At 44.1% G+C, this 14,004-nt stretch overlaps 2 protein-coding genes across 2 annotated transcripts; both read left to right on the forward strand.

The window, feature by feature from the left end:
- The first annotated feature begins 9,625 nt into the window (after nucleotides 1-9,625).
- On the forward strand, nucleotides 9,626-12,714 carry LOC136533583 (uncharacterized). The gene is made up of 5 exons (XM_066526139.1): nucleotides 9,626-10,759; nucleotides 10,950-11,015; nucleotides 11,144-11,485; nucleotides 11,546-12,622; nucleotides 12,709-12,714. The coding sequence occupies exons 1-5, from the start codon at nucleotides 9,626-9,628 to the stop codon at nucleotides 12,712-12,714; spliced, it is 2,625 nt and encodes an 874-aa protein (XP_066382236.1).
- A 103-nt stretch (nucleotides 12,715-12,817) lies between these two features.
- LOC136533581 (uncharacterized) lies at nucleotides 12,818-13,912 on the forward strand. The gene has a single exon (XM_066526137.1). It carries the CDS (start codon nucleotides 12,818-12,820, stop codon nucleotides 13,910-13,912), a length of 1,095 nt encoding a protein of 364 aa, XP_066382234.1.
- The last annotated feature ends 92 nt before the right edge of the window (nucleotides 13,913-14,004 follow it).

Raw genomic sequence — 14,004 nt, forward strand, 5'->3', positions numbered from 1 at the left:
CCACATGAGTAGATCCATACAGTGAACATATAATATGATATGCTTTAGTACAAAGTTTTTGTTGTAGCTTTAGATCTATGTTTTCCCATAATTAAATGGATTAATTCATAACTGTAATTTCTATGGTCCAATTGTGATGAATTTTTTATGGTGGGCTAATTATTGTATGCTTAAACCGTAGTAAAAATTTCATACTCATTGGATCATGTATAATTTAGTTATAGATTTTATTTAGGTTTATGCTTGTTAAATATAAATAAATCTATAACTAAGCTATATATGATCCAATGAGTATAAAATTTTTACTACAGTTCAATCATATAATAATTAGCCCATCATAAAAATTTCATCATAATTGGACCATAGAAACTAAAGCTATGAATTATTCCAATTAATTACAGAAAATCATAGATCTAAAGCCACAACAAAAACTTTGTACTAAAGTATATCATATTATATGTTCATTGTGTAGATGTACTCATGTGGAGTCTAACAAAATTAGATTTTCCATTTTATGATTATTTCTGTGATTTACTATGATCTTTCAAAGATTCAGCTGAAATAAATAAAAAAGAAAAAGACAAAAACGCCTTCAAAACTACTTATAATAGGGCCAGGGAGTTAAGATGAACGGTTTTAAAAGTTGAGGGACGTGTTTTGCCCGGTTTTGGAGTTCAGGGAGGAAAAACGGACTTTAGCGAAAGTTGAGGGAGGTAATGTGGATTTTTTCCTTTAGGAATCTAGTTGGGCCTCTGCTAAAAATAAAGGGAATCCAGTTGGGCCAGTCCAGGACGCAGGCTGGGCTCTTCTATCGAATACTTCTATTATAGCGTCGGCGACCAAGTCAACATCTTCTTCACAAGAGCTTAAAAATAACGGAAGAGATACATATATATGCACTGGACCAAATCTGGCAATCCCAACTCAAATGCACATTACGCCATCTCTTCAGTTCTTCATTCACTGGTGAGTCTCAAAAAAAAAGTTCTTCATTCACCGGTAAAACCGTAAAAGTGTACCGTACCATTTTGTTACTCTCTCAAAAAAAAAAAAAAGATATGGCCTTTTGTATCTGCCTATATATTAGCTAATGCCTGTTGGGATCCTTGAAACACAATACTCTCTCCATAGATAAATATATTTTTTCAATAAAAAAAGATACATATATTTTAGGTCAAATTGAGGAGGGAAATAAATGTTTAATGCTCCTAGTTAAAGAAGGCAGGCTAGATCTTGATATTGGATACCAAAAATTCTTATATTTGTGGACAAAATTTAAACACCAGAAGCACTTATATTTATCTTTTTTTTGCGAAACCATGAACAAGCATAGTAGTAGTAGGGACGACTTTTTTTTTTTGCGCCTCTCATCTAGGTACAACTGTAGTATCTGTTCATGGACAGACACACACCAACACCACACACTCACACACACCGCACTCACACCACAAGTACACAAACAGATCCTACAACTACACCTAGATTCCATGATCGCGTCCTTTGTGAGATCACCGGGTCCATGGATCCGTAGACGACGAGGTGCGTCGCATTCCCTTTGTGGTTTCACACGTGAGAGGCAACAGAATTATTTTTGGGACTAACCCCGGTGAGACACCAGGAAATCGCAGCCACTGGAGCTCGATCCCTGGCCGGCAAGGTCCAACCACCGGACCTTGCCACCCGAGCTACGCTCGGTTCTCAGTAGTAGGGACGACTTGTGAAACGACAAAGTATTTCAGGCAAAAGGAATAATTTTTTTCTCGAAAAAGGAATATTTTTTTACTACTTCTCGATCTCAGCAATATGAAGAGAAATTCGTTCGTTTGTACAGTTTAGTATGTATATTAATTCTTCCGAGCATGTTTGTCACTTGCAATGTTTGACTTTTGTACCAGCCATCATAAATTCATATCTCAACTCATGAGCAATTTGTGGCTTGAATTGCCTACACGCGTAACCTTACGTGGCGGGGGCTTGCACCACCCCTAGGCGATTTTGACAGGATCGTTGCCTGGAAACTGGCAAGCAAACAAGCCCTAAAATCAAAGCGGCCGGACACGCCGGAAGTCGAAGCACGCTGCAGAAGGTGGCGGCGTCAAAGCCAGCTCGAGCTCGGAGGATGAGAGCCTCGCTCAGAGGTATGGTCCGCGCTGTGACTTGCTTACTGTATGTATATCACGGCGCTCAGGCTGAGCAACTGACGAAAGCATAACCTCGCGCTCGCGGACTCGCGGTCGATGTCGATCATGACCGAGGGGGCTGTGCTTATGCTTAGATCGATCTCTGGCGAGAGAAGAAAGATGTGCGCGCGCGGCCGGCCATACGGATGCCCACCGGCCTAATGCTTGCTTCGTCTCGAAGTATTGGAGTGGAAGTGGGGGTAGGAGCTGAGGAGGTGGACAACTAGCTAGGATTCCACGGAAATTTCCGTCCTCCCGCGAGGAAACTGATTGAATCTCACCTACGCGGTCCGCAACCGCAAACGAATTGCAAGAGCGGAGAGGCTTTGGTTGCGTGCCAGTATAATCGTCAAACAAAGAAGAATAAACTTGAAGATGAACATGCTAGCTGGTAACTGAAAACCTATCATGATTTGACGAGTGACTGCTGATCCATGTCAAATACAGCGAATCAAGGGTCCTTTGATCGGGCAGCACAAAAATGGTTTATTTATTAGCATCAACTCAAAGGAGCTCGCAGCCTCGCACTAAAAAGCTACGTAGTAGGATAGAAAGTCTGGTATGACCATCAATTCATATGAAGGAGCGAGAAAAGGATGAACGAAAACGGATTGAACTCAGCTATATTACATGCATGGCTCCCGGCCCGGTGAACCGAAAGAAGAGGAGAGGGAGCCAGTGGCCGGCGCGTGAACCCCGGCGGGCCGGCGGGATTCCGGCCGCGTGGAGAACTTCTGTACATAGCTCAACCTGAAATTAAATCAGCTGGTCTGCACCTTCGCGTCGATCAGTTCATCCAGGAGTACAACATGTTCAGCCCAATGATCCACAGCGCAAAGGCCACGAAGTACCACGCGGCCGAAATGGGCGGCGCGGCGACGGCGAGAGCCTCGGCGAAGAGAAGGTACACGGCTGCGGCGATCATTACCACGAGAGCTACGGCCACGCGACGGAGGCGCCGCGGCCAGAAGATCTGATTCTTCGTCTGCCCACCACGCCGGTGCCCACCGCCGTTGGCCCCCTCCTCGTGACCTGGCGGCGGCGGCGGCGGCGGCGTCGGTGCGGGAGGACCGCGACCCGGACGCGGTCTGGCGCCGTTGTCGCCCTCCATCGCCGATATCTTGCTAGCTCCCTTCTATCTTCTTTCCTTTCCTTGTCTTGAGTTATATATACCTTGCCAGAAAAAAAAAACATAGGCCACAACACGGGTTGAAGGTTCCTGGAAACCACAGGGAAGCGGCAGTAAGCAATTTCTTGGAAGTTTCGTAAAGCTTTCTACCCGTGGAGGAGGCAGAAATAATTTTAAGATGTGGCGAAATTTATAAAGATGAAACATCTAATATGCATCTTGGCTCACTACAACATTATATGACTATATATTACTTTGTGATCAGCAAATATAATAGAAATCCAAGAAGTAATGACTCGTATTGATATATATACAACATATATTTTAGGTATGGCCGCTGCCAGACCCTGCCAGTGCCAGATACCTGGCTCCGCCCCTGCTTTCTACTGATCCACATTTCTTCGTAAACGAGGGCTCAGTGAAGAACGTACGGTAGTCGGCGAGCAGGGGGATTAGTATCAGTAACTGAGAGACCTGCCAAAACACGATTGAAGGGTACTAGACTAGAATACTAGTCCATCAAAACGTGAACTTATTAACCTAGAATTAGCTAGCCCTAAAAATAGAATGGGTATAAGACCAGATTTGGGTCTGATCCCTGACTTTATGACAAACCTTTATGCATTATTTCTCCCGTTCTCTTTACTTTATGTCATCAGAAGGAAGTCTTTGTAGCTGAGGTGATGAGTGGTAGTGTACAGATCACTTTTAATTTAGAAGGTGGCTTACACCTGAATTGCATTCTTGCTGGAATTTGATCCAATCTGATATGCACAATTTTAGACTACATGATTCTGATGATGTCATCTTATGGAAATTTGAAAAAAGTGGGAAATTCTCTGTGAAATCTCACTATAATGCTTTGACCTCTGATGATTCTGGCCCTTTTCATAAGAATATTTGGAAGGGCAAAGTTCCCCAAAATATTAAAATTTTTATTTGGCTCCTGACTAACAATGCTATACTCACAAAAGACAATCATCTTAAAAGAAAATGGTCTGGGAGTCCAAGTTGTGCTTTCTGTAATCAGGATGAAAATGTGAACCACCTGTTTTTTACCTGTCCCGTTGCTAAAGTGGTTTGGGCTGTCATTACAAGAGTGTTGGGTGCTAATAATATCCCAACATCTATAGCTCAATGTTGGAAGTGGTGTGAACATTGGCTGCCACATGGGGGGAAGTTTCACATGTGGGGGCTATCTGGAACCGGAAGGCCCGTAATGCAGCATGTTTTGAAGGAAAAATTATCAAAAGTCCAATTGAGATAATATGCCATGCAGGAGCGCTAATGAGATTTTAGGCAGGATTATATGCTGATGTGGAGAGGGAGATGCTCATCAATGGAGTCAATACCATGCTCCGAGAGGCTGCAAGGTTAATCCTTACCAAGAACAAAATGCAGAGGTCAGAAGCGCTTGAAGCTTGGAGGCGATGACGAAGAAGTGGACCTGTGAAGATCGCCGGAAGCAGAGTGGATCTGGCGCGTGGTCTATTTCGCTGGGTGTTGGGACTATGTGCGTCTGGTTCAGATAATGTTGTTTTGAAATATTGCTTCTCTGTTATGCCTGGTAGTGGATGTTGGACTATCATTCTGCTCTCTTTCTCCTTTAGCCCTCTGACTGTGAGACAGAGTTTAGGCTAGGAGCTCCTTTTCCCTGTAATCTTTCTATCCTTGATCGAACTCATGTATTTCCGTTTATCTTTAAATGGAAATGGGGGAATGGCCTTCGCGTAGAAAAAAAGCTAGCCCTAAAAATATTATAGTTGGAGTTATAAATTTTATATGAATGACTACAAGTACATCCACGCTATATGTTTCACACAAAAAAATTATATATAAGCATCTACATCTATACTATGTTTCACAAAAACACTATAATTAATTTTCATTCCATATGTTCGGAGTAAGTGAGTAACAAGTTTAATTGTACTATTATTTTGATTTCCGATTGAAACATCACGTTTTATGATGCATGTCGTTCTGCATCTTTTAACGATTTTCATCAACCGTGGAGTGTGGGCATGACATTATTATTCAGTTTCGGAAACGCTCTGACCCGCCGGATGCTCCACCCACTCTCTGTGCCACCCGCGCCCACCCACCCTCTGTGCCATCGCCGCCCTGCTACCCCCACCCCCGTCCCTCTGTGCACCACCGTCCAGCTTTGAGTTGCCGATGAGCTCCGTGCCGCCGGCGAGCACACTGCACCATCCACCCACCCTCTACGCCACTGTCGCCCGTGCCGCCCCACACCCACCCTCTGTGCGCCGCCGCCTAGCTCCGCGTTGCCTGCGAGCTTTGCGCTGCCGGCGAGCATACCCATGACCTTCACGTGCCGACAAGCTTCCACTCGCCGATGCAACAAGGAGATGTTTGCCCTGAAAGAGCATGTTGAAGACGTATGTTTAAAGTGTCTCAGAGGTACGTTGCAAGTGTTTTATATCGATGTAGCAAAAGTAGATCGAGATGCTGCACATGTTGCAATGGCTATACACGTATGTTTCAAGTGTAGGTTCCAAATGTTGCATTTGTATCAGACGTATGTTACAAGTGTTCTCATCTAGACGTTACAAAAGTAGATCTGGATGTTGCATATACATGCATATTGCAAGCGTATATTTCAAGTGTTTCATACATCTATTGCAAGTGTTTCATCTGGATGTTGCATATATTTGCAAGGCTTTCAAGTGTTTTCTAGGTGTTTTGCAAATGTTTCAGATGTATGTCACAAGCGTTTCAGCTGTTTTCGGACGTATATTGTTACAAGTGTTTCAACTGGATGTTGCAAAAGTAAATCTGGTGTTGCACATGTTGCAATAGGACCCACTGTCGCAGCCATCTGCTGCTGCTGCTGGGTGACATCCGGGCGACGCGGGACCGCTACTGGGGCGCCGCCGAGCGTAGATGTGGGGTGCGCGAAAAACAGGCGGCGCGAGCTCCTTCTCTTGCGCGCGCGGCACCTTCCGACTCTAGCGCCCTAGATCGGATGTCCAGGCGCAAGCAAAGTCCGATTCAGTTTTGATTGAAGACCACCAATGCAACTAGAAATGGGAACTCGATTGGAGTATGCAATTTCTGAAATCAGGCCATCGAGTCGGAATTCAGTAAACGTTTTACTCCAAAACTAGAAAAATTAGAAATATGAGGCCGCGCCGTCTAGGCGGCCTCCCAAGGTGTCCACGTAACGTCCATTTGAGTGGAACGTTCGATAGGAAATTGACGGTCATCCAGCTCACAGTTTGGTGGGTAAGTAAAAGAGTTGGGATAAAAATTGCATGTCCTTACATGCATAGGAAAGTTACTGCCACAGGAGAAATTTACAATGCATGCGTTATTCCAAGCATGGACTGTGCCAAAGCAGGACAGACCCCTCCATCATCCATCTCCTTGCTCAGATTGACGGTCATCCAGCTCACAGGTTGGTGCATTGAATAAAGTGGGTAAGTAAAAGAGTTAAGATAAAAATTGTATGTCCTTACATGCATAGGAAAGTTACTACCACAAGAGAAATTTACAATGCATGCGTTATTCCAAGCATGGACTGTGCCAGAGCAGGACAGACCCCTCTCCATCATCCATCTCCTTGCTCAGCGCGCGGTGATCTGCTTTTGCTTCCTGCACAGGTTAGAAGCCAGAGTAAATTAGAGAGAGAGGACTGCTAAAACTGTTCATGAGCTTAATTTACATCGTTTATTTTTTAATAGCAAAAGGCATGGTAGTTTATAGCGGTTAAATTTCAGTAACAAAAGGCACGGTACATATTTGCCACAGTCGTCCATTTGAGTGAGGCCTTTAGTAAAAAATTTCATTGTCCACCTGAATTACCCTCATGTACCAATGAGTAAATGAACAGAAAATAGGTAAACGAACAGAGAGGCAAACTTGGATAGATTTTGCAGGAGCCATATATTGTGTCCTCCCATGCATGCGTGTGTGCAGTGAATGAGGTCGGTGGTCCTGTTGCTCTTCCATGCATGCATATCAGGTGGGGCATGCAGTGAAGTGGGGGAGTGTATTATACTCTTTGGTGCATTGAATGAAGTAGGTAGGGGGTCCAATGAAATGCTGCAAGGTAAAAATTGCCCCATCTTCTATGCATGATGTTACCATGAAGAGTTACATCACCGTTTTACATGGAGGAACTTGCTGCCCTCCAGTTTTACATGCAAGGGCGCAGCTCCACATGAGGCCAAAGCAGGAGTCTCTTAACCTGACAAAAAAAGTACTGCTACACAGAAATTTAATCGCATGTTAGAACATTATAGTTAGCTGTAGATGATCTTATCGCCCAGATTTGCCATGAGCATGTGTGCAATAGGTACCTAATAGTGCATGTTTTACAAATTTTATTTTGGTAGGCTAACATCTCTTTTACACCATGCATGTCAGCGGTCCTTATCAGTGCATTGCCAACACCTCCCAACGAACCTGCATGGCCACCACTCCCAAACGTGGGACAATGTGTTGCTTTGGTTGGGCCCCACTAGCATCGATGGGCTACTCCTGCCTTGTGGTGGCAGATATGCCCGTGCCTCCTCTCCCGCTCTTGCCTATATAAGGATGTGTCATGCTAGCCATTCCTTCACCACCCTCCTCCCATTGTTTGCAAGTGGCCTTGTCATATCTCATATAGTTCATCCCTGTAGTACCTCGCGGTGTTGCTTCTCCCATTTATTACGTTAAAACCACCAGCACAAGTGCACTGCAGTGCCATTTGTCAGGCAGTACTAATGGAGTGACAATGACATATTGCATACGAAGCCCTGCATAGTAGGTTTGTGCTCCGAACCGGACCTAATGAAAGATATTGTAAAATAGGTGCTTCCTTATGGATGGCCTCGAGAGGCTCGAGGAAGGTTTGCATTTGGGCTAAAATAGGTGCTTCCTTATGGATGCCTTGAGAGGCTCGAGGAAGGTTTGCATTTGGGCTAACTTGGTTAACATGTGCATATGATCCTAGCAGCGATTTCGTGCACTTACATCTGTGATTCTAACTTGTTCGGGAGAAAGGGTTACATTTGACCTAACTTGCTTAACATGTGCATATGAACCTAACAGTCTACATTTGAGCTAACTTGATTGCGAGGAAGGCCTACGTTTGGGCTAACTTGGTTAACGTGTGGGTATGAACCTAACAGTTCACGTTTACTCTAACTTAGTTAGGAGGAAGGCCTACCTTTGCGCTAACTTGTTTAACATGTGCCCATAAACCTAACAGTTTACCTTTGAACTAACTTGATTAGGAGTAAGGTTTGCATGTGATATGACATAGCAGTTCATATGTGAGCTAACTTATTTAGGAGCAACAATTTCATTTGAGCTACCTTGGTTGGCATGCCAATACGAACCTATCAGACACACCTTTGTGCGCTCACACTGTTTCCCTTCCTGTTTCTTCCTTTTCCTTTCGTTCACATCTCTCCTTCCGTCTACTAACTTTTCCTTTGTCCTCTTGGTCATCATTTCTCTACATGATTTTTTTAGCTTCCAAACGTGTACAGGACCGCATTGATGGCACATGGAAGGTGCTTCCTCTAGGCGTCCAAGGAAGAGGGTGCGGGGGAACGGTGCAGCTTCACTCCAAGGTGTCACTATATACTCCTCTTTTTATCGTTTGGTATACCTGTGTGATGCCCATGGACGTGTATTTTTACCTATTATAAGGATGGTGTTTTGTCTTCTTTTTAGCGTTTACCATTCCCTCTTCGATTATGTTGTTCCCATATCTAATTAGGCACTCATCCCGTGTCTTCCCTTTATTGCTTTTGGCCTGTAGCTGTAGCTATAGGTGAGGGTACAGTACGTGAGAGGCAACAACGTCGGAAATCCAAAAGGCAGCTAAAGAAACAAGGTTGGTTGTGTACCTTCTCGTTTGTATGGGGGGGTGCGTGCGCGTGTTGCTTTCCCTTTGTTAACATGCAGATTTTGATTTCAATCGCAGGAAATTATGGTGAGGCTCACGAAAAAACAGGTGATACTATGTCCTGCCTAATGACGCTCGCTTCCATCAGAAAATGGATTCGTGAGCCCGTCTAAAGACGTGCCTTTTGTAGATTGCCTTTCCACCGAAACTTCATATTACGGCCCTCCAGCACACCAGTGTCAACATTGTGGTGCACAGTTTTGGTACCAAGAACGTGTTAAAAGGTCATATCCAGGTGACGCAGGCGCTAATCGATTCCACCTTTGCTGTAAGGGAGGGAAGGTCAGTTTGCCGTTTCAAAAAGACCCTCCTCCCTTCCTAGATGGCCTGCTGAATCCAAATGGTGGTGCTCTTTCCAAATATTTTATTAAATCTATTCGTTCCTATAATTCTATGTTTGCATTCACATCCCTTGGTGCTAAGATTGACACAGCTGTGAACAAGGGGCCTGGTCCATACGTTTTTAAGATCAATGGACAGGTGCACCACAGAATCGGATCTTTGCTGCCGGATGAGGGTGCAGCCCCAGTTTATGCACAGCTCTATATTTTTGACACTGAAAACGAAGTTCAAAATCGAATATCGATTTTTGATAAGCATAAGGAATCTGACGATGGTAATCAGGTTGACAAACAGATAGTTGAGGGATTAGTACGAACATTTGATGAATCAAATGAGCTGGTTAAATCATTTAGGGCAGCTAGGGACCTACTGGTGCAGAGTCGTTGCCAACCTTTACGCCTTAGGCTTCTACACGATAGGTCCAAGAACATGCCCCAGTATAGTGCACCGGCAGGGTCCGAGATAGCTGGTTTGATAGTCGGGGACTTCTCTGAGGAAAAGAAGAGTCCAGATATAATCATTCAGGAGAGGGGTGGTGGCCTTAAACGGATTAGTAACCTACATGCCAACTATATGTCCTTACAATACCCGATTTTGTTCCCTTATGGAGACCAAGGTTTCAAAATAGGAATTAAGTACAATAGGTCAGCAACCTTGAAGGTTGGAGTTAGAGGTGACGTCACAATGCTTGAGTACTATGCTTACAGGTTACAACAACGCAGATGCGAGGCAACCACATTGATACGTGGTGACCGATTATTCCAGCAATATATTGTTGATGCTTTCGCATCCGTAGAGGAGAATAGGCTTAGATTTATAGTTGCAAATAATAAAAACCTAAGATCCGAGGTGTACAAGGGGCTCCAGGATGCGCTTCGCAAGGGTGATGTTGATGGTAATGCCATTGGTAAGAAGGTTATTTTGCCTGCTAGCTTTACAGGGAGCAAACGGTATATGGTTCAGAATTATCAAGATGCAATGGCTATTTGCCGATCATATGGACCCCCAGATATGTTTATTACTTTCACGTGTAATCCAAAGTGGCAAGAAATAGCTGATGCCCTTACATTTGTTCCAGGGCAAAGACCTGATGCTAGACCTGATATAGTTAGTCGAGTTTTTAAGCTAAAGGTGGACGAGCTTGTTTCTGGGTTGAAGAAAGGGACTTATTTTGGGAAGGCCCGTGTAGGTATGGAAGCAATTCTCACCCCCTTGCATTTGTTGCTTATTTGGGCACAACAAATTCACCAGAGTTAGCCGTTGGGTACCTTGTTCATCTATGTTTCGCCCCATGTATTATAATAATGTGCAATTGAATGGCTTATTTGGCTACCTGCCAACTTTCTAATACAGGTAGTGTTTTTTTTTGTTTCAGTACTCTATACCATTGAGTTTCAAAAGCGTGGACTGCCCCACGTTCATATTCTGGTTTGGCTTGAAGGTAACACTAAAGACCCTCGCCCTTCTTTTATTGACTCAATAATATGTGCTGAGATACCAGATAAATCATCTGACCCACTAGGCTATAGTCTTGTCGATGAATTCATGATGCATGGCCCTTGTGGTCAGCTGAACCAGAATTGCCCGTGCATGCAAAATAACAAGTGCTCAAAGTTCTTTCCAAAGGGCAATGAGGTAAACACGATTGTTGGTGAGGATGGCTTTGTGCAGTACATGCGACGTCCTGACACTGGGCACTTTGTTGAGCGATATGGTGTTAAGCTTGATAACAAATGGGTTGTCCCGTACAACATGACATTGTTAAAAAGATTTAGAGCACACATAAATATTGAGTGGTGCAATAAAACACATCTTATCAAGTATCTATTTAAATATATTACAAAAGGCCCGGACCGTGCTAGGGCCGTCATTGAAACGTGTGCATCGGACGGTGCTGGGACCAGTTCACAGGTTGAGGTCGGTAGTAGCAGCCTTGGTGCCCAGCCAGTAGATTCCCAGAGGCAGGCTGAGGATGTCGATGAGGTCCGTGAGTACATTGATTGTCGGTATCTATCTTCCCACGAAGCTACCTGGCGCCTGTTTGAATTTGATATTCACTATAGAACCCCTGCAGTGGAGAGGCTGGCTGTGCATCTCCCTTTCATGAATAACGTTGTGTACCCAGCTAGCCAATCCTTGTCTGATATTGTAGATAACCATCGTTACATGCAGACAACACTGACCGAATGGTTTTCTGCTAATAGGAAGTTCCCAAGCGCTCGAGAACTAACTTATATAGAATTCCCAACAAAGTGGGTTTGGAATAAGAAGTACAAGGAATGGCGCCCGCGCAAGGGGCCCACAAAAATTGGTAGGGCTATCTATATTAATCCGAGCTGTGGTGAGCTTTATTACCTCCGTATGCTCCTCAACGTTGCCAAGGGTGCTACTTCGTATGAAGACCTTCGAACTATTGGTGGTGTTGTATGTCCAACGTTTAAGGATGCGTGCCAGGCTATGGGTCTTCTTGGCGATGATAGTGAGTGGCATGAGGCCCTTAGGGAAGCAGCTATGTGGGGATCATCTGCTCAGATGCGGCAGCTACTTGTTACTATTGTGCTTTTTTGCTCTGTTTGTGACGCATCCTCCCTCTTCCATGACTTCTACCAATTTTTTACTGACGATATACTTTATAACATCAGAAAGATGGTGCAGAGGCCTTCCTATAAAGTTCCAGAGGACCATCTTAAAAATTATGTTTTGCTTGAACTCGATAGCTTGTTTGTGAAAAATGGTGGTTTAATGAAGGACTATGGTTTGCCGGAGCCTGACCGAAGCATACGTAACAAAATTAAGAACAGGTTGCTAGCTGATGAACTGGCCTATGATTGCGAGGACCTCATGCGTGCCCATGCCACCCTCGTTAGCCAGTTGACTGTTGAACAGAAAAATGTCTATGAGGTTGTCACACGGTCCGTCTATGATAAATTAGGACAGTGTTTTTTTGTGTATGGATGTGGTGGCACTGGCAAGACATTCCTTTGGAATGCAATTATTTCACGCCTGCGATCCGAGAACCTTATCGTCCTTGCTGTGGCCTCATCTGGAGTTGCTTCCCTATTACTACCTGGCGGTCGTACTGCACATTCTCGGTTTAAAATTCCTATAGTCATTGATGAGTCTTCCATGTGTAGTATTAGCAGGGGAACTTTTCTTGCCGATTTAATAGTTCATAGTTCATTAATCATTTGGGATGAGGCACCTATGACCCACCGACATTGCTTTGAATCTTTAGACCGTAGTATGCGTGACATTCTTGGGGAGGCAGACCCTTCATGTTTTAATAGGTTGTTTGGTGGGAAGACCGTGGTGCTTGGTGGAGATTTCCGCCAAGTACTCCCTGTGGTCGAGGGTGGCAGCAGATTAGACACCATTGATGCATCTATAACTAATTCTTATCTGTGGAATCATATTAAGATTTTGAGGCTAACAATCAATATGCGCTTACTTGGGATGACCCGCAATGGCTTGCCCACTGATCAGGTGAAAGCATTTAATGATTGGGTGTTGAGTATTGGGGATGGCACTGCTACGGGTAGTACTCATACTGATGATGGAGACTCTGAGTTGGTTGAGATACCTCATGACATCTTAGTTCCAAAACTTGGCTCCCCTATTGATAATATCATAAGATCTACCTATCCCAACTTAGAAACATCCTTCTCAGACCCAGACTACCTAAGGGAACGGGCTATCATTGCTCCAAAAAATGACACCATTGATGAGATTAATAGCCGCGTGCTTTCTTTGATTCCAGGACATGAAAAAGTATACCTCAGTTCTGATTCATTGGTTGAAACCTCGAAGGACAATGGTAACTCAGACATACTTTACCCCGTTGAGTTTCTAAACTCACTACAGATCAAAGGCATCCCTTCTCATAAACTCATTCTTAAGGTTGGTTCACCTGTAATGTTGTTGCGTAATTTAAACCAAAGTGCTGGACTATGCAATGGTACACGACTTATAGTAACACAGTTAGGAGACCGTGTATTGGAGGCTCAGATAATAACTGGATCTAACATTGGCGACAAAGTTCTCCTTCCTCGAATTGCCTTGCACGTGTCAAGCACGAAATGGCCATTTGTTCTTAGCAGACGCCAATTTCCAGTAAGATTGTGCTATGCAATGACTATAAATAAGAGCCAAGGACAAACTTTGCATAATGTTGGCTTATACTTGCCCCGGCCAGTTTTTTCTCATGGCCAGTTGTATGTTGCTATATCACGTGTTACTTCAAGAGATGGTCTAAGTGTTTTGATTGACGACGGTACAGATCTGGTCTCCAACCTCACTGATAACATTGTTTACAAAGAGGTGCTTCGGGCCCTCTGGTAAGTGTTTCTTGGGTTATATAGCCTTTGCCTGCATCTTTCCAGCCTATGGTCTCCTAACTTACCTACTTTATGGTGCTATGTTTAACACACTTC

This window comes from Miscanthus floridulus, unplaced genomic scaffold, assembly GCF_019320115.1.
Source record: "Miscanthus floridulus cultivar M001 unplaced genomic scaffold, ASM1932011v1 os_1001_1_2, whole genome shotgun sequence".
Taxonomy (NCBI): Eukaryota; Viridiplantae; Streptophyta; class Magnoliopsida; order Poales; family Poaceae; genus Miscanthus; species Miscanthus floridulus.